Source organism: Ahaetulla prasina, chromosome 2, assembly GCF_028640845.1.
Source record: "Ahaetulla prasina isolate Xishuangbanna chromosome 2, ASM2864084v1, whole genome shotgun sequence".
Classification (NCBI taxonomy): Eukaryota; Metazoa; Chordata; class Lepidosauria; order Squamata; family Colubridae; genus Ahaetulla; species Ahaetulla prasina.
In genome coordinates this window covers 148,964,077-148,991,900 of record NC_080540.1, presented here as the reverse complement: position 1 = coordinate 148,991,900, position 27,824 = coordinate 148,964,077, and the positions used below count along the sequence as shown (strand labels likewise).

The window sequence follows — 27,824 nt, the reverse complement described above, 5'->3', positions numbered from 1 at the left end:
ATACAGCACTTCGTGATAGTCATGGAAACTAAATAAGCAATCAACATAAATCATACTAGGATACTAAGTAAACAATGTAAATTTACTTAGTATCCTACCTAGTATGATTTATGTTTGAATTAAGGGGCGTGCATAAGAGCACAAAGTGCCTACCGTTCCTGTCCTATTGTTCCCTTCATTATAACAAATTAACATAGTTGTTGCACGTTTTTACTTATATATACATATATGTCTTTCATGATATCTTGTTTTTATTTATGACGATGTTTGTGTATACTGTTGTGACAAAAAAAAAGAAATGAAATAAAACAATGAATTAAAAGCAACATCCCAGAAGAACACAGTGCAATGCACCCACTTCCAATATTGTTAGTGAAACAATGAACTAGACGGCCACCAGGAGCCGAATTCAGCTCAAAACAGCCTTCAACCACTTTGTGCCTCGAAAACAAAGCAAAACCTTCCCCCTGCCGCGAGGAGCCTTCCTTTAATTGGCTCGGAGGTTCACGTGACATAGAACACGGCGATGAGCGGGGTCTTGCCACAGCTCTCCTGTCACGTGCTTCCCGAGAGCGCACGCCCCTCCCTCCCAGTGTTGCGGCGCTCCAAATCCCTCCCACTTGCCCCGCCTCTCGCGCGGTCTTTTTTCTGGTTTGTCCGATTGTGTTTCTCGCGCGGGAATTTCCGATTGGGTTCCTCTTCCCGCTGAATGGCGGACAGGAGCCGGCGGGGACGGCTCTCTCGCAAGGGAAGATGGCCGTGTTCGCGGCCGCTACTGCTTCGCCGACTGACGGGGCTGCTCAGGTAAGCGTGAAGAAGAAGAAGAGGAGGAGGAGGCTCTTCGATCTCCCTGCTTTTGCTCGCCCGAGCGCGGTGGGGAAAGCGGTCGGGCTGCCGAGCTCTCTTTGTATAGGCGCCGGTAACCGGCTTTAATCTTTTGACACCTTCTTGCCTCCCCCCCCCCTTAATATATACATGCAACCTCTGCATATTAATCTGGATTTTAAGCGGGGAAAGAAATTGTCTTTTTGCCTGTATTAGCCTGTTGATTTCATGTGTCTCCTTGCGCGCTTGGTTTTGCGATCCCTCCCAAAACCGAGGATCCTTGGCACCTGATCCTTGGACGTGCCAGGTTAGAGAGGAGGTGTCAAACTTTTTGCTAGCTTTCTAAGGAACTCTTTTCTGCCTACTGTCTATGGAGATTCTCGGTCATCCAGGTCATGGTTGTCCCAAAAGTGCTTTTTTCAAGAGGCAAACTGGACTTTCTGGTCTTTCTGCATACTGTCATTCTCAACCAGGAGGACTCAAGAAGAGCCATCCGTGGTCAAAGATTGTAGTCCCTCTTTTTAGAATTGTAGCAGTCAGACAAGAAATACCCTTGATTGAAAGTTAAACTAATTTTGGTTGTCAAGATTTCTTTACAAAGTATAGAAGTTTGCACTAATCCAATGCCTGGTACTGATTCTAGTAGAACCTTGTATTTCCTGTTTAAGGGTATTTTCTTATCCTTGGCCCGTTTGATTGGTATTATTTTGTTTAAGTCAACCCTGGCCATTGATGTGACGGATGTAGCAGTCAGATCGCTCTCATGTCCATATTTTTGTTTAAGTAGGCATGGCTACTTTGTTCTGCTTTGACTCATGGAAAAGAGTTAAGAAAGCAATCTGCTGTAATACAAAAGATAAGTACAGGTAGTCCTCGACTTACAATGACAATTGGTATCGGGTTTCCCATTGCTAAACAAGGCAGTTGTTAAGTGGCTTGTGCTCGATTTTATGATCTTTTTTGCCATGATTCTCCCACTGGCTTTGCTTGTTGGATACCAGCTTGGAAGATCACAAATGATGACCACATGAGCTGGGATGCATGCCAAGTGTCAAATACCCAAATTTTGATCACATGACTGTGGGGATGCTGTGACAGTAGGGGACCATGTTGTGGTCAATGCCATGAGGACCAGTTGTAAGTAACTTTTTTTGGTGCTGTTGTACCTTTGAATGGGTTGCTAAACAAAAGTCAAGGATTACCTATCTATACTATATGTCTGTTCAGCTTTTTCTTCATTTTTGGGTACTGGCATTAATAATGGTCTAGGTCAGTGATGGTGAGCCTTTTTTTCCTCGGGTGCCAAAAGCGTGTGTACTCACACGATGGCACGCATGCACATGCCAACAGCCATAATGCAATTCTCCCCGCAGGCCCCGGCCCCACGTATGTATGCACACTCCCCCCCACGCTGCCTCCGCATACGCGCGCACAACACCCCATGCTCCCCCACCCCCATGTGTGACCCCCCATTTTGGTGCTAGCAGGGCTTCTGGAAGCCACCTAAAACCAGAAGTAGGGGGTGCGCTGTACCTCCCCACGCCCCATTTTTGTGCTAGCATACCTCCTTGAAGCCTTCTGGAACCAAAAATGGGGTACCGGAGTGCACTGCACCCCACCCCCACCCCCACCCCCTGCTCATGCAAGCTTGAGCCTCATCTCCCCTGTGCATGCAAGCGGATCTCCTGGCAGAGACCCAAAAATCAGCTGGCCAGCGGGAGTTGCATGGGCATGCGCAGTGGAGCTGACCTGCGCGTCAGCTTGCATGACCGCAGAGGTGGCTCCGTGTGCGACCTGTGGAATACGTGCCATAGGTTCGCCATCACAGGTCTAGGTTCTCTAAATTAAAGCCTGAATTTGTTGCCTATTAACAAGAAGACATGTCTGAAATAAAGTGTGCTTTAAGTTGCAGAAAGATGTTATATTTGCAGTCCCCAAATGTTTTAAAACATATTTTGGGTAGTGAATTCAAACCACTGCGCAACACTTAAAAATAATGCCATACTTTTGTGAGTGATATGCTGAAAATCTTTAAAAATAATTCCAAAGTGAATATCACGTTGATAAGATATTGCATTTGCATTTTATTGTATTTATTTTTATGCTCTTTCTTCACAGTCATGTACTAAACGGAAGGAAGGCAATCTTTCTATAAACGCAATTACCAGCTATTTTTCTCCATTGGGGAAAAATGTTGAGAGCGCATTGTCACCACTAAAGTCTAATAATATAATGGATTATTTAAAAAAACCTCCTATAAATGAGAATGCTCCTTCACCTCTACTGGAGCAAGAAAGCAAAGCAAACTCAATATCACTGAAAAGTTCTTCAAAGCCTCCATCAAAACTTAAATGGAGAGGAAAGCGGACTAACTTAAAAACTGATAAAACACCTGAGCCTGAGCCTTTGGTAGAAGTGAATAAGGATAATGATAAAGAGACAGCCAATCCACAAGAAGAGAACCGGAAGGCTAGTTTCATGAGTCACAATGATATTGCGTTGATTAGCCTCACAAATGGGGAACAGACATTCAATGTTTGTAGTGAAGGCTATATCAATAAAGTTAGCTATAAGACTGAGGAAAGAAAAACTAAAATAGAAGGAAATGTAGTAAAAAGCAATGCCAAAAAATTAAAAAGAAGGAAGCCTAAGAATGACATGGATTTGTCTGAAAATTCTACCCCTGAAACACAGGCAAAGGATTCATGTAAAGAAACTAATAAACAAATTGTGTCTGTCACTGAATCAGAAAATAAAACTGTAATGGATCCTGAGGCTAGAGCCCAGATAACACCATACAATACTGTCACTGTATCATTTGAAGACTTCTTAAAAAGCCAAGAAGAAGACTTCGAACAGATTCCAAGCAGACAGACACCTGATGATTTTGTGGCCTCTGATAAAACAGACATTGATCAAGATACTCAAGATTTGCCACTTAAGAAAGTGACTGTCCTCGCCCAAATTCATTCTATCCCTCCAAAATCTCTCCGGTCCCAGAAAATCGCCTCTATTTTTGTAAACCAAAAAAGCAAAGCCAAAGTAAAAAAGAGGCCAGCTTCCTCAGAAATGGAGCATATCGAACAGGTGACTCAGAAAAGAAAGTCAAACGTGGTGATTGCGGAAGAGGAGTTAGAACTGGCGGTATTAGAAAGTGCAGGCTCAGAGACTGTGAAATCGAAATGCACTGCAGAAGAACGATACCAATTTATGAAAGCTTTTAGACAGCCAGGAGCAGATGTAGTAAAAAGTGGAGCTAAAAGGGGACCTAGTAAGCAGAAAGAAGTCGGAGAAAAACCATCAAGCCACGAACTAGATGGGGACGAATGTGAGGATGATTCTAACCAAAAAACTGCAAATACTGCATTGATAGCTTATGGTACTGGCACTGCCCAGGACATCACCGAAAAATGTGATAGCACTAGAGTAAGAAATAAATCCAAAAAGCGGAAGAGCATAGTGGAAGCAAACGAGAAGGATTTCAATATTAATGATAACCAGAACAATAATGCTCGCGGTCCAATTAATAGGACAACACCAACTGAGAAAGAAAAAGAATTTTCTCAAAAAAGTAAGAGATTGAAAAGACATTGTCGGCAAAAGAGAAGCCAGAGTACACCGGAAAAAGCCATGGTTCCACAGGCTGTTACTGAAAATCCACTAGATGCTTGCCCTCAGCAGACCTCTACTCCTAAAACAAACCGATCTTCTAAAAATGACTTGTATACTGCTGAAGTGATAACTGAGCCCTTTGATTCAAACAACCCAATAAGGTAATGTTATTTTGACATATTTTGGGAGTAAAAGTAATGGTTGCTACATAATTTTGTCTGGAAATAGAAACTTATCAGGGTTTTAAAACATACTGAAGTTGCATTTTTTTAAAAGTTTAACATTATGGAGTGGGGTTTTTTTTTTGTTTTGGTTTATACAGGATGAAGTTCACCCGAATTATTAATACCTCAGACAGATTTACGCAGCAGAATGTAAAGGTATGATAAATCTGAATGAAAGTAACCTTGAGGCATCATTGTAAAAAATTAAGGTTAGATAGCTAGATTTAACGTGTGAAAATGATCTTTGATGTATGAAAATTAAGCCTCTTAAACCCATGAAAAATATAAGGTTTGCACAGGCCTATTTTCAGACTTCGTGGAAAATATTTACACTGAAGCTAGGGTTGCCATTCTTATGATCATGTAACTTAAATTTTCAATTACCTGCATTATCTTGTGGTCAATATATTTAGAGAATGAAAGCAGAGTAATGAAAGCAAATTTACTGATCTTGCTACACTCGAGATTTTGCAAATGAGTATATTGACTCATACTGGCACCTTCAGTAGAATGCATGGAAATTTGTATGTGTGTGTATGTGTATATATGTGCTATGTACATATTTGTTATAACTACCGTATATACTCGAGTATAAGCCGAGTTTTTCAGCACGTTTTTTGTGCTGAAAAACGTCCCCTCGGCTTATACTCGGGTCTATACGGCTTATACTCGAGTTTTGTTTTTTTTTTAAGCCCCTCGGCTTATACTCGAGTATATACGGCTTATACTCGAGTTTTGTTTTTTTTTCTTTTTTTCACATTTTACCGGACGGCGCGGGGAAGCCCTGCCGGTGCAGTGAGAGGGCGGGGCGGGGGAGCCGCCAGCCTTCTCAGCTGAGGGAGGGAGGGTTTCCCCAACCGGTAGGTGCCTCATTTCCCACCCTCGGCTTATACTCGAGTCCCCAGTTTACCCCAGTTTTTGGGGTAAAATTGGGGACCTCGGCTTATACTCGGATCGGCTTATATTCGAGTATATACGGTAATTATTTTCCTGTTTTACACCCTATCAGAGATCTACTTAATATGTGACATTAATACTGTTCATTATATTCAGAGGTATCTTATAGGAAGGAAAAACACAGTTTGGAAAGGGTGCATGTACTTCAGCTCTCAGCTGTTAATTATTTTTCATTTTTGTGGTAGATGAATTCAACTTCTAGAAATATTTTCAAAGCAAAGAAATTGGTTGAGAAAGCAAAGGCTGTGCAGCATAATCGAATATCAAGAACCGTGGAAGAAGCGTTCCATGTATCTTTAAGACGCTCTTCTAGACAACGGGCTCTTGCGGAAAAGAAACATTTAGAAAAAATAGAAGTAAGTCTGTTGCGATCACTGATTTATGTAATCATAATTTTGCTGCTGAAACTAACTAAAATGTTTCCTGTTGAGTTTGAAATAACTTAATAAACTTGCTTTGTTTTACATGTTTTGTTTTACATTCAGTTAAAGTTTAATTGTAGCAAAAAATGTGATAGAAACTTTACAACCAGCCCAAGTTATAATGGGTAGATTTGGACAGCACAACAACATGAAAGCATGCCTTATATTCTTTTTTTTTTCTTTATTATTGTGTTACTGTAACTCCTGATACAATTTATTATTTCAATAAGGTATTCTTAGATTCTTAATATTCTATTATTTAAGTACTTCAGAGTATTGAACATAGAGAAGAAGAAAGAAAAACTAGATATCCTATCAATATTAGCTTCAGCTTAGGACATTAATCATAGCATTATGATTATTTAGCTTTTTCATTCAAAATTAAATATAACATTGGAAATAAGGAGACGAAGGAAGAGGACATATTAAGATATTTAATATCTTTCGATTTTAAGCTTATTCTTGGATGTTTGCTCTTACTTAGTGGCTTCTTTCCCTAAGTGGCAGTTAGAAACCAGCTGTCCATTGTTTGTTTTGGCCTTACTGTGTCATCTGCAGCAGTCTTCTTTATTCTTCTAACCAGAGAGCAACCTTTTCATTTATTATAGATTTGTTATGGGGATAGCATCTGTTACTTATGCCTAGAACTGCTTGAAGAGGACATGATAAAACTGAGCCACATTAAGGAAGGAAGGATGTATGCCAATATGTTCATGATAAGCCATGCTTGTAATGATTTGCCACATTTATTTATGTATGCCAGGGTGACACAGTGGTTAGAATGCAGTATTGCAGGTTAATTCAGTTCACTGCCAGGAGTTTGATTCTGGTGGGGCTCAAGGTTGATTCAACCTTCCATCCTTCCAAGATTGGTAAAATGAGGATCCAGATTATTGGGGGAAATATTCTGACTCTAAACCACTTAGAGACAGCTGTAAAGAACTGTGAAGTGGTATATTGGCCATGGAGCTATTATGTGCCCTGAGCTCCATGGACTTACTAACATTGCATGAAATATAAAGGCATATTAATTTACCAGAGAATTTATGCATTAAAGGTTAGGAAATTTTGACAAATTATTGGGGGAAAAACAAGGAGCAAAATGATGCATCTATACATCACCAACAGGCAATCAAAGATTCCTCTAGCCTTTGAGTAGTAATAATAATTTGTTAATATTTATTTGTTTTTATGCAGAACTCCCAGGCTCTGGATTCAGGCACTGTTTCAGACCACATAGAAAATCCCAAAAAACTCCAAAGTGTAAATGATGTATTGGGGAAAAAGTCCAAATTTTTGAAGGCAACTAAGAAGTCAAATGGTACTTATTTACAATATGTTCAGTGGCTACAATAAAGGCAAACTGAGATCTCTGATCATAAACCCTGTTCCTTTGCCATAACTGTCATGGTTGAAGGGCAGGAAAGAGCTTTTGATAAACAAAGTTTTGTCAATTTAGCCTGATCCAGTGGAAGCTAATACATAATAAATGACCTCTTTATCACTAATATTTCTCACTTTTAAACATAGAAGTTAAGTTGTCAAAAATTGTGATGAAAATAAAATATGAAAGTGGTAATCAATCACCAAAATCTTTAAAAATTTGGGCCATATTTAAAAAGAGAAAAATTAGAGGAGCCTTTTTCATTATGTAAGATTGTGTAATAGTTCCTGGAAAGATTCATAAAAATTAATGATTCATGAAGAGATTTTTATTTCTCTTATGTTGTTTCATTACTAGAGTAAGATTAAAGTGTAACTTAATACTAATTTAGCAATATGTTTTCTTTAAAGGGAAGGAGAAAATGTCTTTGGCAATTAGGAAAAAAAATAGAAAATCTACAGATGAAGCAGTTATTTTTATCAAATCCAGGTCAGTCCATTATCATTATACGGAATAATGATATAACTATGGGAGTTACTCTATCTAAATTAAATTGCCAGTATTTGCTAGCATTTTGCTAGTATTGCCAAATTGCTAGCATTTTGCTAATATTTGTTTTTTGAGTCAGATGCCTCTTGATTCAAAAATTTGTAGCTTCAGTTACTGCTCAGACAGACCTTTGATAGAAGCATGTTTGCAAATCATGTTTAACTTGGAAAAAGGATGTGTCGGTATGTATGTATACATTGATGGTGTTACCTAGTTGGGTAATAAAACATGTGCAAGCAAACAACCAAGTTCAGAGAGTACAAAGAACCCCCAAGTTACATATATTCTCTTCTCCCTTTAGTTCTTTCATCATCCAGAGGTCCTTAGTAAACCAAGATGCCCCTTGGGAGCAACTATTAATGAGACGCCATTCAGGCAATCTTATTCAAAATCTCTGTACTTTGTATATTAAAGAATTGAATAAGGTCATAGTAAATTGCCCGCCTCCATTCCTCTCTGAAAGTCCTAAACGGCCGGTAATCTTTTCAAAAAGCGTTGCTGTAACCAGTTGCTGTATACTGAAGTTATTTTTGGTTGTCATTTTCATTAGTGAAGATGAGTCTGAAAACTCGCAAGATGACACAGAGTTCAAAGCAAAACGTGAATTTTTAATGAGCGGTTTACCAGAATCTTTAAAGAAAAAGATTGCAAAAAAAGCAGTGGTGTTGGAAGCATATTGTGCAGTTAATTCCTGTTTTCAAAAAGTGATCCACGTTCAACAGAAGGATGATGGTGAGTGCTGATCTTTTGAAGTTTCTGTAATAAATATTAAGTTATTGAATGTTTTCACTTTAAGGGTGGCTTATTGACACACTTAGTACATTAAATGTTCTTATTTGATTAGTTAGCTATTTTGTGTTTATGGAAGTATTTTATGTCAGAATCTTAGTACTTGGAGGAATAAGACACCAGATATTAAGGAAAGATAGCCAGAGAAGAGACTAGAAATATAAAAGTAGGTTGCATAGGAGTGAAAACTACTAAATGTAAATATAAAAGTAGGTTGTATAGGAGTGTAAACTACTAAGTGTGTAGTAATGTTGCATCTGTGTTACTGGGCAAGCCAACCAAGGAGTTTTCGCTTAAAGAACCTAATAGTCAGGTTTTTATTTTGTGCTTAAGTTCATTTCATTAGAGTGAGTCTTTTTATACAATATTGATTTCTGCAGTACTTTGTTTAGCTTTCTCCCGAGACACTTGTTAATTATCAACAAGTGTATTACAGATGAATGAATAGTGTCCCGTCATTTGATTTTCCTATAATTTCTATTCGAGAATAGCTTTCTAAAAGTTGTTAATGGAATTTTTATTCTTTTGTAGGATGCTTGATGTGGAGATTGGCACCACCGTCTTGTTCCTTCTTAACTAGACTTAAGGATGTGAACTCTGAAGTGACTGATGTTGCAAAACTTACCCTTTCGCTGGGGGAACTCTCAGTTTTAACTGCACAGCTTAATAGCAATGATTCTGCAGTTGTGGTGGTTAGTATTTTATAATCATTTTTATGAACATTTTGAGTAAACATTGTGACACTTAAACACAAAATAGAGAACCAGAATTCTCACTTGTTGTTTGCCTGTGCTGTTTTGTTTCTCCCGGGAGTGAAAACAGTTTTCATAACCATAGGAATTCAGCGAGAAAGTTTAATGACTTTTGATTTGCCTTTTCTTATAAGCCAGGAATTATAAACTAAGTTAGTCCCTATCTTTAGATTCTTACTTGATATAAATTATGGTGGATTTTACATTTTAGAAATGTCTTACTAGGGTTTAGGGGAGTTTTGGTAGCACTATATATGTGATTTTACTGACATAAGAACAATGTTATATGGAATGGTATGCTAATTTATTTAATTAAGGTAAAATAACCTGCAGTGTCATTTATCTGCATACACAACAGCACACATTAAAATGAAATTCCAATGCCCCACTCTCGAAAGAAAGAATGCCACCCACTGAACAATGTCACCATCCCAAGGATAGCAACAATAATAATATAACAACAGCAGCACCAAAAATTAAATTTATATGTTTCCTATCTCTTTTTATTATTATTATTATTATTTATTAGATTTTTATACCGCCTTTCTCCCGAAGGACTCGGGGCGGTTTACAGCCAGAATAAAAAAACATAACAATATACAATTAAAACAGAAATTTAAAAACTTATTATATAATTGGCCGAGATTAAAACATTTAAAACCTAAAACCCTTAAAATTCAACTAAAAATTTAAAATTTATAATTTAAAATTTAAGCCAGCCCCGCGCGAGTAAATAAATACTTCTTCAGCTCGCGGCGAAAGATCCAAAGGTCAGGCAATTGGCGCAAGCCAGGGGAAAGTTCGTTCCAGAGAGTAGGAGCCCCCATAGAGAAGGATCTTCCCCTGGGGGCCGCCAGCCGACATTGCTTGGCGGATGGCACCCTGAGAAGTCCCTCTCTGTGTGAGCGTACGGGTTGATGGGAGGTGTGAGGTAACAGTAGGCGGTCCCGTAAGTACCCAGGCCCTAAGCCATGGAGCGCTTTAAAGGTAGTGACCAAAACCTTAAAGAAAGACCACAGGCAGCCAGTGCAGCCTGCGCAGGAGTGGTGTTACATGGGAGCCGCGTGCGGCTCCCTCTATCACCCGCGCAGCTGTGTTCTAAACTAACTGAAGCCTCCGAGTGCACTTTAAGGGGAGCCCCATGTAGAGAGCATTGCAATAATCCAAGCGAGAGGTGACAAGAGCATGAGTGACCGTGCATAAGGCATCCCGGTCAAGGAAGGGGCGCAACAGGCGAACCTGGTGAAAAGCTCTCCTGGAGATGGCCGTCACATGATCTTCAAATGACAGCCGTCCATCCAGAAGAACACCCAAGTTGCGCACCCTTTCCATTGGGGCTAGTGACTCGCCCCCAACAGTCAGCTGTGGCTGCAGCTGACTGTACCGGGGTGCCGGCATCCACAGCCACTCCGTCTTGGAGGGATTGAGCTTGAGCCTGTTTCTCCCCATCCAGACCCGTACGGCTTCCAAGCACCGGGACAGCACTTTGACAGCTTCGTTGGGGTGGCCCGGGGTGGAAAAGTACAGCTGCGTGTTGTCAGCGTACAGTTGGTATCTCACCCCAAAGCCACTGATGATCTCGCCCAGCGGCTTCATATAGATGTTGAACAGGAGAGGCGAGAGAATCGACCCCTGTGGCACCCCACAAGTGAGGCGGCTCGCGGTCGATCTCTGCCCCCTTTCAACACCGTCTGCGACCGGTCAGAGAGATAGGAGGAGAACCACCGGTAAATGGTGCCTCCCACTCCCAAACTCTCCAACCGGTGCAGCAAGATACCATAGACCAGGGCAGAGGAACAACCCCTGTCCCTGGCCCTCCAGAGATCATCCACCAATGCGACCAAAGCTGTCTCCGTACTATATCCGGGCCGGAAGCCGGACTGGAACGGGTCTAGATAGACAGCTTCATCCAGGTAGCTGCCATGCCACCACACTCTCTACAACCTTCGCAACAAAGCGAAGGTTGGAGACCGGACGATAATTACCCAAAATAGCTGGGTCCAGGGAAGGCTTCTTGAGGAGGGGTCTCACTACCGCCTCTTTCAAGGCAGCAGGGAAAACCCCTTCCAACAAGGAAGCATTAATAATCCCCCGGAGCCAGACTCGTGTCACCTCCTGTGTGGCCAGCACCAACCAGGAAGGACACGGGTCCAGTAAACGTGGTGGCGTGTAACCTCCCCAACAACCTGTCCACATCCTCAAGAGCCACAGGGTCAAACTCATCCCAAACAATCTCAACAAGATGCATCTCCGCCCTCTCACTTGGATCATCCCAATTTCAGTCCAAACCATCCCGGAGCGGAACGATTTTATCGTATAGATAACCACTAAACTCCTCGGCACATCCCTGTAAGGGGTCATCCCGCACCTCCTGATGGAGGAGGGAACGGGTCACCCGAAACAGGGCTCTTAATGACTGTTGGGCAGTTTACAATTTCTAAAACATTTAAAAACAAAGAACAGTATAAAAAAGACAAAAACAGAATAAGACCAAAGATATGAAAAGAAAATACAGAGGGAGGGAGGGAGGGAAGGAAGGAAGGAAAATATTGTCATTCTTCTCCAAAGGATTACATTTAACCAAGAATGATGAATCAAAATTCACAGGAATCATGACTTAAAATTGTATATGAATAATGAATGTGAACAACTTTTATGTGACAATTTTAATTATTGAAGTGACTTTTATTACAACATATTTTAACTACATAGTCTCTAGAGAATATTGTGTCCTTATCAAACAATTGTTAATTACCAGAAATATTCAGTATGCAAGCAATATGTTGTCTTTTATTTGCAGCCATCTGGGTGGCGACCGGTATTTTCCAAAATGCAGAGGGATGTTTTGTTGGAAGAGATTCAATCTTTCAATGCTCAGTTTCCAGTGAAACTATTATTTGATCTACTTTTGAAAAAACAAGCTCTTCCTGAAAACAATAAACAAGGTTAGCAGTATGTGTAACTAAAGTTATTGTGTAGATAATGCAAAATATATGGATTTACTGAGAAGAAAAACCTTTAATTGAGGGAAATATATTTTCCAGAAAAATTGATATTAGTCTGTCCTGGAGGATTCACCTAATTCTGAATGGATTCATTTTGAGACCACCGGTAGCTGAAAGAGAATGCTAAAAAATTCTAAAATATGCACAGAACTATATAATATTTAAGACTACAGTCCTATTATCTTTTGAATATATTAAATATTGATGCTAGAAATGCACACAGATATGACGTCTTGCTTTTTTACTCCCTAAAACCAGTAAATAAATGCGAATCCATTAATTCTGAAACAATCACAGTTGAAGTGCAGAAAGAAGGCAAAAGGAAACGAAAAACTGAAGATCGAAAATGCAAAAGAAAGAACCGGGAGGAAAAATCAGAGGTTGAATTATCAAAAAGCCCTTCCCGGGTACCAGGTGCGAAATCGATTGGAGCAGAAGATAGCCTCCTAATAGATATGGATAAGGCGAAAGATTCTGAGATGAAGATAACAGAAGATTCTCAGTCTGGATTAAAAATCACCTGTGTTTCTGGTAACTGTCTTTATTCTGAATACTTTAGAACAGAGGTGTCAAACTCAAGGCCCGCTGGCTACATCCGGCCTGTGGGGTGCTTAAATTTGGCCCGAAGGGCTGCCCTGGAAATAGCGAAGGATCAACCCACGGTGCCTGTGCCAGCAAAAATGGAGTTTGCGGCCCTCCCAGGCTCCATTTTCGGCCCCCCAAGCTCCATTTTTGCTGACAGAGGGCTGCAGGAGGCCGTTGTGGCTGAAAACAGGCCCCTGGGGTGTCGGGACTAACAAAACAAACTAAAAGCAAAACAAAACAAAAGGAGAATTGTTTCCCCTTTTGCATTTGAGCATCAAAGAAGGGACAGGAAAAGGGAAAGAGGAAAGACAAAGAAAAAGAAGGAAAGAGGGGAAGGAAGAGGGAAGGAAAAAGGGAAGGGAGGAGGAAGGAAAGAGATTATAATGAGAGGGAGGGTCTGAGGGAAGTCCTGATTTAGCACTTGGCCATCACAGGTGCCCCTGAGACGAGTGATGTCGAGCTGGCCATGCTCCCTCCACCCCCAGGTCAAACACAACCCTGATTCGGCCCTCAATGAAATCGAGTTTGACATCCCTGCTTTAGAAGATAGTTATAAAGCTAGAATTTGTTTTTTTCACCAAGGAGAATATTAAAGGTAGTCTTTGATTTAGGACCATAATTGAGCCCAAAATTTCCACTGCTGAACAAGACAGCTTTTAAGTGAGTTTTGCCCCGTTTTATGACTTTTCTTGCCACAGTTGTTAAGTGAATCACTGCAGTTGTGAAGTTAGTAAACCGATTGTTAAGTGAATCTAGCTTCTTCGTTGACTTTATCAGAGGTGATCATGTGACCCTGGGACACTGCAACCGTCATAAATACATGCCAGTTGCCAAGCGTCTGAATTTTGATCACGTGACCATGAAGATGCTGCAGTGGTCATAAGGCTAAAAAACGGTCACAGATAACTTTTTTCAGTGCCTTTCTAACTTTGAATGGCCACTAAATGAATGGTTGTAAATCGAGGACTACCAGTATAGAAAGCTTCATTATTTAACAGATTGCTGAGACCTAAATTGGCTAATGCACTGCACGCTCCAAAGAATTGTAATGGGAAAGTATAAAATGAACAGCGAACTAGGAAGATAATTAACAATCAATTCCCAGACATTCCTTCTGCTACAGCAGTATAATGTTGAATCCATGATGCTGCTGCCATTTTAATTATTTATTTAGTTATAAATCTTAAGCAATTTTAAATTGTGATATCTCAGTTAATCTATACTTTCAATAATTTATGAATTTAGATTAATCGAACTTGTACTTTTCTCTGAAAAGCTTTCACTATTTCTTATTGAAAGAAGCAAATTGCTATTATCAATCTGTTTATTTAAAGTGATAACTGCAGTTTTAGATTCAGATATTAAACTTCGATTAATTGAAGACAGAATGAAACTTCAAGCAGTGCCGCTTGGTATAATGTCAGAATGCAGTGCGCTTGTTAGAGCAACGAAATATTAGCTTTAATGATTAGAATTCAAACTTTTATTTGAGCTAGAAAACTGCTAGGTTTTGATGTAATAAACACATGAGGCATCTTAAAACGAATAACTTTATTTTCACACCTACAGATTTTGCAAGTGAAGATATGCTTTGGACCGAAAAATACCAGCCACAAAACTCCAGTGAACTTATAGGCAACACTGAAGCAATTAAAAAGCTACATAGGTCAGAAATAACTTTTTTTAAAAATATAAATGATTGTCAGCCCTTCGAGGTGGTCCAGACAAGAAACAAATATCATGAATACTAACATTAGCTTTCCTTTCTGTTTGCCATAACAGACTCTTGCAAGTCTGACAGCCCATCTCTCCCCACTTGCTTTTCCTTTTCAGGGAGAGTCCCTCTTGAGAGGTTTACCATTCTTCCATTCCTTCTGTTGACAGAAGTTGCTATTCAGAGCATTGTCCTGGCTATGGTTCTTTCTCCTGCCACAAGGATATTCCCCCAAGCAATTAGTACGATTGTTGTTATACCTGGTTCTCTCACTGTATTATTGATCTATCAATATCCATCCACCCATACACTCTTTTAGAAACATAGAGGGTTTGACATATGAATATATAAGTTGTCCTCAACTTACGGCCACAATTGAGCCCAAAATTTATGTTGCTAATTAGAAGAGCTGAGGTGGCGCAGTGGTTAGAGTGCCATACTGCAGGCTACTTCAGCTGACCGCTAGCTGCAGCTCAGCGGATCGAACCTCACTGGCTCAAAGTTGACTTAGCCTTCCAGCCTTCCAAGGTGGGTAAAATGAGAATCCAGATTGTTGGGGGCAATAGGCTGACTCTGTAAACCGCTTAGAGCAGGCTTTAAAAGCACTGTGAAGCGGTATATAAGTCTAAGTGCTATTGCACTTAAGGGCTGGGAAGTGGCTCACCAGGCTAATGCCTGTTATAAACACACAGCTGCCTGCAATTACTGCAGGCTCGAGTCCCACCAGGCCCAAGGTTGACTCAGCCTTCCATCCTTTATAAGGTAGGTAAAATGAGGACCCAGATTGTTGTGGGGGGGCAATAAGTTGACTTTGTATATAAATATACAAATAGGATGAGACTATTGCCTTACACAATGTAAGCCGCCCTGAGTCTTCGGAGAAGGGCGGGATATAAATTCCAAAAAAAAAAAAAATTGCTAAGTGAAAAAATTTGTGAACTGAGTTTTGCTTCCTTTTACGATTTTTCTTGTCACGTTTGTTAAGTGAATCACTGCAGTTGTTAAATTAATAACAGGGTTGTTAAGTGAATCTGGTTTCCCCCACTGACTTTGCTTGTCAGAAGTTTGCAAAAGGAGGTCACATGACCCCGGGACGCCCGCAACCGTCATCAATAGGAGTCAGTTGCCCAAGGGTCTGAATTTTGATCACTTGAACACGGGGATGCTGCAACGGTCATAAGTGTGAAAAATGGTCATAAGTCGCTTTTTTCAGTGCCGTTGTAACTTGTAATGGTCACTAAACAAACTGTCGTACATCAAGGACTATCTGTATTGCTGCTGGTGATAATGTGGCATTCTCTTTATTTTTATTAGATGGCTATGTGAATGGAAAAGAAAAGCCAGTTGGGAAGAAAACAGAACACAAAAAGAAAAGAACGGCAGCAAAGATGGTATATTGGAATCTTTCCACATTCTTTAAAATAAAATGTATCGGGCTTACTATAATTGTTATTTGCTATATCAAGAGCCTAGTAGGGGTATATGTTTTGTGTAAAAGATTAATGATTAATTTGATCTGTGGAGGGTTTTTTTTCTCCTACCTTTTGTTTTTCTCATGGAATGCCATTATCCATATTCATTTCATGTTGAATAGGGATAACGAATCCAAGAATTAAAAATTGGTCCAGGTTTACATGCTCAAGTTAAAGACTGATTTTATTATCCTTGCCATTCTGTAACTGAACAGGTTCCTCAGAGCATTTGGACTTCATAGATGACACCTCAGTCAGCGATGAAGAAAACGTTTTGTGCAACACCATGTTGCTTATTGGACCCCCTGGGATAGGGAAGACAGCAGCGGTCTACGCTTGCGCACAGGAGCTTGGCTTCAAGGTTTGTGCTAGCGGTAAATAGAGTGGAGGTGAAGTTGTTGTGTTACGAACTTATCTGTTCTTCACAATTACCTTGCAGATATTTGAAGTGAATGCTTCTTGCCAGCGCAGCGGAAGGCAGATTCTCTCACAATTAAAAGAAGCTACTCAGTCTCACCAGGTGAACAAACAAGGTGTACATGCTCATAAGCCATGCTTCTTTAATCATCACACCAGCACTAAGTCACCAAGTAAGATATTTCTCCTTCTTTTTATTTTTATTTTTTTGTCCAGTCGTAAAAAAGAAAGGATGGAGCAATTACATAAAATAACTTTATTATAGCTGTATATTTACTGAGGGACAATTTCAGTCTTACCTGGTCAATTACTATTTTTATCTCTGTTGCACTGCACAGTCTATCAGCATCTAAAGAGCACTACCTGAACTTTCCTTGTAATCATAATTTATCAGAACTTTATGGTCGACAGTAAGGGTGTTTTCTTTACCTGCTTAGGCTTGATCTATATTGTGTCTACAGTAGCAGTAATACTGCTGACAGGCATTATAAAATATCTTTCCCAACATCATTTAGCTCAGTGTTTCTCAACTTTAACAACTTTAAGAGGCGTGGACTTAACTCCCAGAATTCCGAGAGCTGAAATCCACATCTTAAAGTTGCCAAGGTTGAGAAACACTGATTTAGCCACAAGTTAATGGATAGAGAATTTCTGGTTATTATTATTTATAAATAACTCAAGGCAGTAAACATACCTATACCCCTTCCTCCTCCTCTAACAACCACCCTGTGAGGTGAGGTGAGAGAGAGGGACTGCCCCAAATCACCCAGCTATCTTTCTTGCCTAAGGCAAGACTAGAATTTAACGATCTCCTAGTTTCTAGCCCGATGTCTTAATCACTAGCTCATCAATACATATCTACATCATTCTAAATATCATTAAACTAAGCAGAGAGCCAGTTTGGTGTGGTAATTACAGGCGTTAGTGTCAATTAGAAACCAGGAGATTCTTGAGTTCTAATTCTGCTTTAATGATGGAACCAGCTGAGTTACTCTTAGCCTTAGGAAGGAGAAGGCACTGGCAAAAATAGTTCTGAAAATCTTGCCAAAAAACCTGCAGGCACTTGTGCAGGCAGTTGCCAGGAATCAACCCTGACTTGAAAGCACAACCTCCCTTCTCTCACCCCCACTCCCACCCCAGACAAAATAAACCCCTAACAACACCATCCCTGAGCTACATTTAATTTTAACAATAATTACAACTAATTCAGCTTAGTCCCACGTACCTCTTAGGATGTGGCCCTCAGCATGTTTCTCAAAGGCCAAATGCAGCCTGTTTTGGAGATAAATTCCTTTGGAAATAGCAGGTTTATATTAAGGAAAAGAGTTCTCGTAATATAAAAGCTAATGTTTTCCTGTTGTAAGTTTATGTATAAATTTGCTGTTGTAGAGAAACAGTCTCCCAGAAAAGAGTGGTCCCCAAGGAAGTTTTCCGTTTCACCCAGGAAAGCTGGATTAAAACAAGGCTTAATGCCCAAAACACTAGACAACTATTTTAAATTAACTTCCAAACTGAAGAACCAAGAAGAAAAAGTACCAAGGAGCAATAAAGGTAAACTTTACCATATGATAAAACACGTCTATTCTTTAGAAATAAAGTATTGAGAGTGCTAATTTGTCTTGTAAAAATTGAATCCATTAGGTACAAATGACTGATCTTTTAGCTGTTATAGATGTTAAGAACTTGCAGCATGTGATCTTTGGGAATGAGGGAAATATGAGCCTTTGTCCTTTTTTTTCCCTTTTTAAACAGAATTAAAACCTGTATTTGAAGCCGTGTAGATGTTGTGTATAATTTGCTATGTAGGGGGCTGCAAGAAACTGTTCTACTTCTCTTAGGTTGGCAACAGAAAATTCCTGACATCCCTATTTTGGTGCACAAAAAGCATCAACACTGAACTTACAATTTTTTAAAAAAAAAAATCGTAGGTGATTTCAGTATTCTCATCTGATATAGCAAGATCTGAGTGAGAGTTGCAAGATCTGGCAGCCTTCATATCTCAAGTGAAATTCCAACCTTTTTTTTTTTAACTCAATGCCAACGTCAATGCAAGATTTCATACTGCTGTGTCTGCCTCCTCTCTTTGAACAATTCCATTTAAAGGGATCCAGAAAGCAGACTCTCTCTGTCACAGTCCCTGTCTTTTGGAACAATGCTCCCTGGAGATCCATTTGATCATATCCCCATAGTGTTCTGGAATTTATAATCTTTGGGATAGTATACTTGTAGAATGTTGATAGCTGTCTGGATGCACGGATTATTATTATTATTATTATTATTATTATTTTGCATTGCTGTTCCATTGTTAATTGTAAGCTGCTCAGAGTCAGGATGGAGTCAGCCTGCCCCTGAAGCTAATTAAATGAATAAACATTTGTGTTGCCTTACGAGTTACATTTCCTGCTGTTGACCTGTATGAAGTGCAACACGCCAAATGTCCCTGCTGTCATTTGTTTTCTTCAGCTGCTATATGTTGAGTTTCTGTATAGGTAGTCCTCAACGTACGAACACAATTAAGCCCAACATTCCTGTGGCTAAATGGAATATATTTTAAGTGAGTTTTGTCCAGTGGTGAAATGTAAAATTTGTTACTACCGGTTCTGTGGTTGTGGCTTGGTGAGGGGGGTAATGTGACTGGGTGGGCGTGGCCAACTTTTTTTTTTTTACTTTTTAAAAGCATTTTTTCTACAACCTCTTCGGCCGAAGAGGTTGTAAAAAAATGTTTTTAAAAGGCTCTGACGATCCCAGCTGAGTTGCCTGATCGTCGGAGGCTTTTCTTTTCTTTTAAAAGCATTTTTTTTTTGCCTTTAAAAGAAAAAAAAGCCTCTGACGATCAGGCAACTCAGCTGGGATCTCCAGAGCCTTTTAAAAGCATTTTTTCTATAACCTCTTCGAAGCCGAAGAGGTTGTAGAAAAAAGCTTTTAAATGGCTCTGATGATCCCAGCTGAGCCGCCCGATCATCAGAGACTTTTTTTTTTTTACTTTTAAAAGCATTTTTTCGGCCAAAGAAAAAATGCTTTTAAAAGTTAAAAAAAAAACCTCTGATGATCGAACGGCTTAGCTGGGCAATGGGGGGTGGAGGGATTTTTGCTACCGGTTCTCTGAACCACCCGCCGCCATCGCTGCGGGATCAGGCGATCCGGTCCGAATCGGGAGCATTTCACCCCTGGTTTTGTCCCATTTTACCACCCTTCTTGCCAATGGTGTTAAGTGAATTAGTGCAGTTGTTAAGTTAGCAACATGGTTGTTAAGTGAATCTAGCTTCCCCATTGACTTACTTGTCAGAATGTTGCCAAAGGTTGATCTCATGACCCTGGGACACTGCAAATGTCATAAATATGAGTCAATTGCCATGTTTCAATATTTTGATCACGTAACCATGGAGATACTGCTCTGGTCATACGTGTGAAAAACGGTCCTAAGTTACTTTTCTTTATTGTAACTTTGAATGGTCACTATATGAATTGTTGTAAGTCAAGGACTATCTGCATTTTATTTCCAGATAATTTAACTATCCACAAATTGTAAAATTAAGCTTTAAATGCCGGGGAGCCATAGTTTTGTAATTTAATTTTAAGGAAGTTTTACATCCCAGTATTGCATTACTTTTTTTCCTTTCTGATACAAATTCGATTGTACTGTTTTCTTCTCACAGAAAATAGGAAAAGCTTAAAAACTGGAAAAAAAACAGAGTTAAAATCAGGAGAAAAGAGAAACAAGGAAGAAGAATCCAGTAATAAATGTGCAACTTCTCTCATTCTGTTTGAAGAGGTAATATTAAATGCAATTCCTATTCTCTCTGCTACTATCGGGAATAAAGGGAAAAGGACAAAGTCTGTCTCAATTTTTAAAAATTAATTAATTGCTAAATATATGGCCGCCCAACTCTCATATAGTCACTTTGGGTGGCTTACAACATATTTAATGATTAATATAATGATTAATATAATTTTATATTTATTAGTTCAGAATGTAAATTCAACTCAACTTTTGTTATTTCCAATAAATAGAATCCTAGTGATTCTAAATAAAACACTGATTCACTGTTGTACTTACCATTCACTTTTCAGGTCCTATATTTAATTGAAAACACTAATTTTGTTTACTCCCAAATTACAGTAGGTACCTTTCTACTTTTCAAATCAATCCCTCTCCATAAAATGTTGTATAAAACTAAGATAATACAGGTAGTCCTTGACTTATGACCACAACTGAGCCGAAAATTTATGTGGCTAAGTAAGACATTTGTTAAGCGAATTTTGGGCCATTTTGCCACCTTTCTTGCCACAGTTGTTAAGTGAACCACTGCAGTTACTAAGTTAACCTGGTTATTAAGTGAATCTGGCTTCCCTACTGACGTTTGTCTCAAGGTTACAAAAGGTGATCACATTTATTTATTTATTTATTTATAATCGAATTTGTATACCGCCCTTCTCCCGAAGGACTCAGGGCGGTTAAGAGCCAGTTTAAAAACACAATATAATACAAGTTAAAAACAATATAAAATTAATATAATTTATGGCCAAAATACTAAAAACTAACAATAACAATAACCACTCCTGCGCACCACTCCTGCGCAGACTGCACTGGCTGCCTGTGGCCTTTCGGGTGCACTTTAAGGTGCTCGTCACTACCTTTAAAGCGCTCCATGGTTTAGGGCCTGGGTACTTACGGGACCGCCTGCTGTTACCACATGCCTCCCATCGACCCGTACGCTCACACAGAGAGGGACTCCTTAGGGTGCCGTCCGCCAAGCAATGTCGGCTGGCGGCGCCCAGGGGAAGAGCCTTCTCTGTGGGGGCTCCTACTCTCTGGAACGAACTTCCCCCTGGCTTGCGCCAATTGCCTGACCTTCGGACCTTTCACGTGAGCTGAAAACGCATTTGTTTATTCAAGCGGACTGGCTTAAATTTTAAATTCTAAATTTTAATTTTTTGGATGTATTTTAATGGGTTTTAAATTTTTAATACGTTTTAAATTTTTGCCCAATTTTCTAATAAGTTTTTTAACTGTTTATTTTTGTTTTTTTACTGTTTTTATTTCTGGCTGTACACCGCCCTGAGTCCTTCGGGAGAAGGGCGGTATAAAAATATAATAAATAATAATAAATAATAATAATAATAAAACTAAAACCCCATTAAAACTACATTTTTAGGCTAGCCCTGCTCGATGTAATAAAAAAGTCTTCAGCTCGCAGCGGAAGGTCCGGAGGTCGGGGAGTTGACGAAGCCCCGGAGGCAACTCGTTCCAGAGGGCAGGAGCCCCCACAGAGAAGGTCCTCCCCCTGGGGGCCGTCAGTCGACATTGTTTAACTGACATGACCCCAGGACACTGCAATTGTTATAAATATGAGTCAGTTGCAAGCATCTGAGTTTTGATCACATGACCATGGGAATGATACAATGGTTATAAGTGTGAACATGATCATAAATCACTTTTTTCAGTGCCGTTGTAACTTTGAACGGTCCCTTAATAAACTGTTGCAAGTTGAGGACTGCCTGTATACAACAATTAGAAACGTGTTTTATTTCTAGGTTGACATAATATTTGATGAAGATACTGGATTTCTAAATGCAGTAAAGACCTTCATGAGCACTACCAAGAGACCTGTCATTCTAACCACCAATGGTAGGCAGATGTTATTTCTGTAATTCTTCAGCTGTCTGGCTGCTTTAATCTTACATTAAATATCCATTTTGAAGACACTGTTTTAAGATTTAATTAATATTATTGTTTGAAATCTTTTAACATCAAGAGGACAGTTCCAAAAATAAACTGCCTAGCTACTGTTTTGTGCATTGAAGGAATATTATGGTTCCTTAGGGCACCAGTTTCTTTCATCAATATATTTTGAAGTCTAGTGTCATAAATTTAAGTAAACAGCCAGAGCATAAACTTGTCTTTCTCCCATAGCAATTTTCAGGGTTCCAAAAATAAGTTACAAAATAACTATAGCGTTTGCAAAATGTTCTTTCATGTTGGAATTTCCTCATGAGATATTTTGAGATTTTGGACAAGAGTGCCAGAATACCATTAGATTGGATGATTTTTGCAGTTTTTGCCCTTTTATCTGTGATTTTTTTTTCCTTTGTCTATTTTCATTTGGGCTCCAAGGAATCTTTGAAGAACAGATTTCCTGTTAGGCACCATAATTTTTATGGACATTAACTTCTAAGTTAAAGAATTAATTCACTTCCCTTATTTATTTAGGACTCCACTACTTTATCCTAGCAAAGTGAACCTTTATTAATCTCACATAGTTTGGTCTGAGAAAAATCAAGAGTTGTTGGAAGTAAGACTTGTCACTGTCACACAATGTTTTGCAATTGGAAAATGAAATCCAACTTTCTAATATATTGTTTGTTGTTGTCCAGAGAAATAGTTTGTAAGTGCCGTTTTCAAAAGCACAAGTCAGTGCAGACTTAGGGAGACGAGATATTTGCCCTGAATATATCCCTGTGTTGACTCTAATAGTGTTTTCACACGGTATGTGTGAGAACCAGTGACAAACATCCTGTGGTATTTGTTGAGGGTCTGCAGTCCCCCAGATGGTATTGATTATCAAGTATTTTCCTCCTCAAAAATAGTACAAAATTCTGAGAGTGCATTACTAGGTACAGTTCTAAGGGACTTAATCAGGACCAAAACAGAAATTTTAATGTTCGTGAAGGCTACTTCAGGGAAATAAGCAGTTTGCTGTAGGGTAAATTGATTGTTCAATATTTTCTAATCCATTTTAACTTTATCAGCAAACTGATTTCCTCCTCTATATCACGAGTCTAAATGGTACTGTATGGCCATACAGATAAGGATTGGTAAAGATGGGTATTTTCTTTTTGTATGCATGTCCAAGTAAGGAAAATTTGAACGAAAAGCTTGTATATGGAAAACATATTTATTCTGGTAAGTGTGCCAGAGGTGGGTTTCAGGAGGTTCTGACCAGTTCTGGAGAACCGGTAGCGGAAATTTTGAGTAGTTTGGAGAACCGGTAGTAAAAATTCTGACTGGCCCCACCCCCATCTATTTTCTGCCTCCCAAGTCCCAGCTGATAGGGAGGAAACGGGGATTTTGCAGTAACCTTCCCCTGGAGTGGGGAGGGAATATAGATTTTACAGTCTCCTTCCCCTGCCACCCCCACCAAGCCATGCCATGCTCACCAAGCCACACCCACAGAACCAGTAGTAAAAATTTTTGAATCCCATCACTGAAGTGTATATTCAAAAAGCCTGAGATTTCTATGTATCCTATTTTACCATAGGATACCAATAGCACTTAGATTTATATACCGCTTCACAGTGCTTTACAGCCCTCTTTAAGCAGTTTACAGAGTCAGCCTATTGCCCCCAACAATCTGGGTCCTTGTTTTAACAACCTCGGAAGGATGGAAGGCTGAGTCAACCTTGAGCCAGTCAAGATCACGGCTCACATGACATGGACAATATTAACCAGTTATGGCTGTGTGTCTTACGCTTTTTCCATTTATTGGGTGCCTGTATTCTTATTACAATAGTAATAAAGTTCAGTGCTCTCAAACGTGCTGAATATTTCTACATAACCACTGTAAAGGGGATATTTTAATACTAGCTTTCAAATTTTTTCCTATCTCTCTTATAAAAATAATTCTGTATGACAAAATGGTAAAGGCCTTTATTATGAATCTTTTGTGTAGATCCATTGTTCAGTGAAACATTTGACGGCTGCTTTGAGCAAATCACTTTCAGAGTACCTTCGTTGGTAAGTTTTTCAATTCTGGAGTTCCAGGAATCTTAATTATAGTTTCTTAGTATGATAAACCTGTATCAGGTAAAACTGTAATTACAATTTAACATAACCATTTTATGACACTACCCAGAAAATGTCATCTATTCAGTTAATGTGCAAAAAGACATTATAGATTATTTTTGCAAATAGTCCTTGATTTATGACCACAATTGAGCCCAAAATTTCTATTGTTAAGTAAGACAGTTTTGTCCCATTTTATGACCTTTTTTGCCACAGTTATTGTCACTGCAGTTTTCAGTTACTGACTTGATTGTTAAGTGAACCTGGTTTCCCTGTTGACTTTGCTCGTCGGAAGGTTGGGACAGAGAGCTCTATCTTCCAGCTTTCCACACTGCTAGGGTTCATTTTTAAAGTTGGTACTTCAGAATTGCACAATAATCTATTATTTTACAATAGATGTAAAATAAAGGCAGAGATTACATTACAGAAGATATTTATAGGTGGTCCTCAATTTACTGGTCACTTGTATGACCTTCAAGGCAAAAAACAAAAAAACCTAATACTCCACTGCTTTAAAAGTCTTTCTGAGTTGGTTTTCCAGATGAAAGGCATCTTTTGTGCTATGAAATTAGCTTTTATTGACCTGCATTGTAATGTTCAGCACTCTACATATCATAAATATTCCAATTTTTCATTATAATGTACAGTATATACTATCTATTGCATAATAAGGACAAGATTGTTAATTATAGAAACATGGAAATGAATATCAAACATCACATTTTCTAATTGGCTTAGTACCTATTTTTAACAACACTAGCAAATAAATATAATTTGTAGTCTTGCGATAGAGCATTCTTTGATATGTTTACTAAAGGCAAGTGTTGTCAATCTTTTCATCTGTTTGTATTTAGATAAATGTGGCTAGCTATCTCCAAGTTCTGTGTTTGGCCGAGAATTTAAGAACCGATATCAGAGACTTTGCTGCCTTGTTAACTGTGAATAACTGTGATATCAGGCAGAGTATTCTATACTTACAGTTTTGGGTCCAGAGCGGTGGTGGTTACTTGAAAGAAAAAGGTATGGCAATCTATCGTAATTACAACTCATTTAAAACTGAATGAAACTTAAATAAGCCTTTTGCTTTGCCTGGGCCAGATTAAGTGAAGAGGAATTGTCTTGGGCTACATATGAAATATATACTATAGTTAAAGTGCATAAACTTTTAACATTATTATATGATTTATTTTCTTGTGGGGGCCATACTACTAGCTATCCAGGGCCTCATGTGACCCTTGGGCTATGGGATGGAAGTGTTGTGGCCGGCCAGCAGATCTGGCGGCAGATTCAGACAGTGAGGAGGTTGGGGAGGAACATGAGCCAGTCCTGGAGTCTGGGGAAGGCTCTGATGAGGGCTCTGTGTTGGAGGCAGAGAGGGGGCCAGGACCGGATGCCAGCTATCAGCTGCCTTCAGAGTCAGACATCAGGGAGGCAGACGAACAGATGGAGCCTGTTCCCAGAATGCTCATGCACAGTTGCCAGACGAAGGAAACAGCTAAAGAACAAGGGTCGACTTGGGAGTAAGGCCACAGGTGGACGATGAATGGCCCCTCCCAGAGGGAGTAAAAGAGGAGCGAAAGGGGAGTGGAGTTTGCAGGAGACAATTAGTTTGCCTAATTGGTTTGTGACTCTCAGAGATTCCTTGCCAAGTTTTGAAGATATTGGCCTGGCAGCTCTCCAAGCCAAATAAGGTCTGTGACTGTAAATTCTCCCTTGAAAGACTTCTAAGTGTGAATGTGAGAAATTCATGAAACTTAACAAAAAGGGAATTTTCTTGGGATAAGGAGTCTGCTTCGTGGTTTGGGAATGCCTAAGTCAGAACAGGACGCTTCTGGTTATAGTATCAAATTCCAATACAAAGTGGAGTCATTGTGGTGCTGTGGTTAGAATGCAGTATTGCAGGCTAATTCTACTGACTGCCAGCAGTTCGATCCTGATTGGCTCAAGGTTGACTCAGTTTCCCATTTTTCCGAGATGAGGATTATTGGGGGCAATATGCTGACTCTGTAAACCGCTTAGAGAGGGTTGTAAAAACACTGAAGCGGTATATACTATAAGTCTATTGCTACAGTATATATAAGACACAAGTTACTGTGTTGGCCTCTAAATAGATTATGAGAAGAGAAAAAGCAGAGATCAGGGAATAGAATGAGGTTTGCAGAAATGTAACAGTGTGAATACGAGATGGAATTACTGATATATAACCAAAGTGGAAGGGTAGAATTCTAGCCAATGTTATTGACAGCAGTGAATCTGAAGGCCAGATTATTCCTTATGTGGGTTGGTTGAATGTACCCGACTATGTGATTACAGGTCTAGTAGTAATCTGGTAGTAGAGATAGAACTTCAGTCATCCCATAAAGCCTGCAAACCATCCATCCCCCTCCAGTTACTTTGAAGTAGTTCCTTCAGGATCAGTCCCCAGAAAGTTTTCCAAAACCAGGAGGTCAAAATGGCGGCACATCTTTTATTTAGCTCTGATGTACTTACGATGCCATAGTTAAGTAAGGTCAGATATACCAGTCTGTCTAGAATTTGAAGCAAATTGATGGTCTTTTGCTGCGCTCAGTATTGAGGTACAAAACTCTTTTGTACAGGGAACAGGACAGAGATCAATGTACAACAGAACGTTTCCATCGAAGAATCAACGAACTCGAATTCAAAGCAACCTATTCTTGAGAATATTCCAAAATGTAGTACTGGCTGCACTGAGAATCTTCTTGGACTTAAGAACATATTTTTGCCTTCAGAAGATTTGTTCTCATTTCTTAAGGTACATTTACTGAAATGTTTAATAAGAAATGAATCTTCAACCAAATGTTGCAACAACTAGCAACTAGGCCCATCCATTTGGTCTCCCTTGTCCTTGGATTTATTTTTCCCTCTGCTGTATTACATGGTCAGTGAACAAGAGAGCTTCACTGGACTTAGGTTAAAAAAAAAGTGCTATATATCTACCCAAGCTTTAGTACAAGTAGTCCTTGACTTACGACTACAATTGAACCCAAAATTTCTGTTGCTAAGGAGGACAGTTGCTAAGTCAATTTTTTTCCCCATCTTACCACCTTTCTTGCCACAGTTGTTAAATGAGTCACTGCAATTGTTAAGTTATTAAAACGATTCTTAAGTGAATCTGGCTTCTATATTGACTTTGTTTTGTCAGAAGGTCGCAAAAGGGGATTACATGACCCCAGGACACTGCAGCCGTCATAAATGTGAGTCAATTGCCAAGGGTCTGAATTTTGATCACGTGACCATGGAGATCCTACAATGACGGTTGTTAAGTGTGGTCACAAGTCACTTTTTTCAGCTCTGTTGTAACTGAACGGTCACC

At 39.4% G+C, this 27,824-nt stretch overlaps 1 protein-coding gene across 2 annotated transcripts in view; it reads left to right on the top strand.

Annotated features, from left to right (window-relative positions):
- The first annotated feature begins 596 nt into the window (after nucleotides 1-596).
- ATAD5 (ATPase family AAA domain containing 5) overlaps nucleotides 597-27,824 on the top strand; it is a 30,983-nt gene continuing 3,755 nt past the window's right edge. Inside the window, exons 1-20 of one of the 2 annotated variants that reach the window (XM_058168611.1) lie at nucleotides 597-804; nucleotides 2,944-4,598; nucleotides 4,760-4,817; nucleotides 5,804-5,974; nucleotides 7,238-7,361; nucleotides 7,835-7,913; nucleotides 8,524-8,705; nucleotides 9,294-9,454; nucleotides 12,315-12,459; nucleotides 12,817-13,050; nucleotides 14,674-14,770; nucleotides 16,133-16,209; nucleotides 16,506-16,651; nucleotides 16,730-16,880; nucleotides 18,097-18,258; nucleotides 20,364-20,479; nucleotides 22,243-22,336; nucleotides 24,378-24,442; nucleotides 25,345-25,510; nucleotides 27,088-27,263. In XM_058168611.1, the coding sequence (XP_058024594.1) occupies nucleotides 754-804; nucleotides 2,944-4,598; nucleotides 4,760-4,817; nucleotides 5,804-5,974; nucleotides 7,238-7,361; nucleotides 7,835-7,913; nucleotides 8,524-8,705; nucleotides 9,294-9,454; nucleotides 12,315-12,459; nucleotides 12,817-13,050; nucleotides 14,674-14,770; nucleotides 16,133-16,209; nucleotides 16,506-16,651; nucleotides 16,730-16,880; nucleotides 18,097-18,258; nucleotides 20,364-20,479; nucleotides 22,243-22,336; nucleotides 24,378-24,442; nucleotides 25,345-25,510; nucleotides 27,088-27,263 (4,110 nt within the window). In that variant the 5' untranslated portion in view covers nucleotides 597-753. Of the gene's footprint in view, nucleotides 805-2,943; nucleotides 4,599-4,759; nucleotides 4,818-5,803; nucleotides 5,975-7,237; nucleotides 7,362-7,834; nucleotides 7,914-8,523; nucleotides 8,706-9,293; nucleotides 9,455-12,314; nucleotides 12,460-12,777; nucleotides 13,051-14,673; nucleotides 14,771-16,132; nucleotides 16,210-16,505; nucleotides 16,652-16,729; nucleotides 16,881-18,096; nucleotides 18,259-20,363; nucleotides 20,480-22,242; nucleotides 22,337-24,377; nucleotides 24,443-25,344; nucleotides 25,511-27,087; nucleotides 27,264-27,824 lie in introns of both variants that reach the window. The other variant, XM_058168610.1, reaches the window with a different exon arrangement.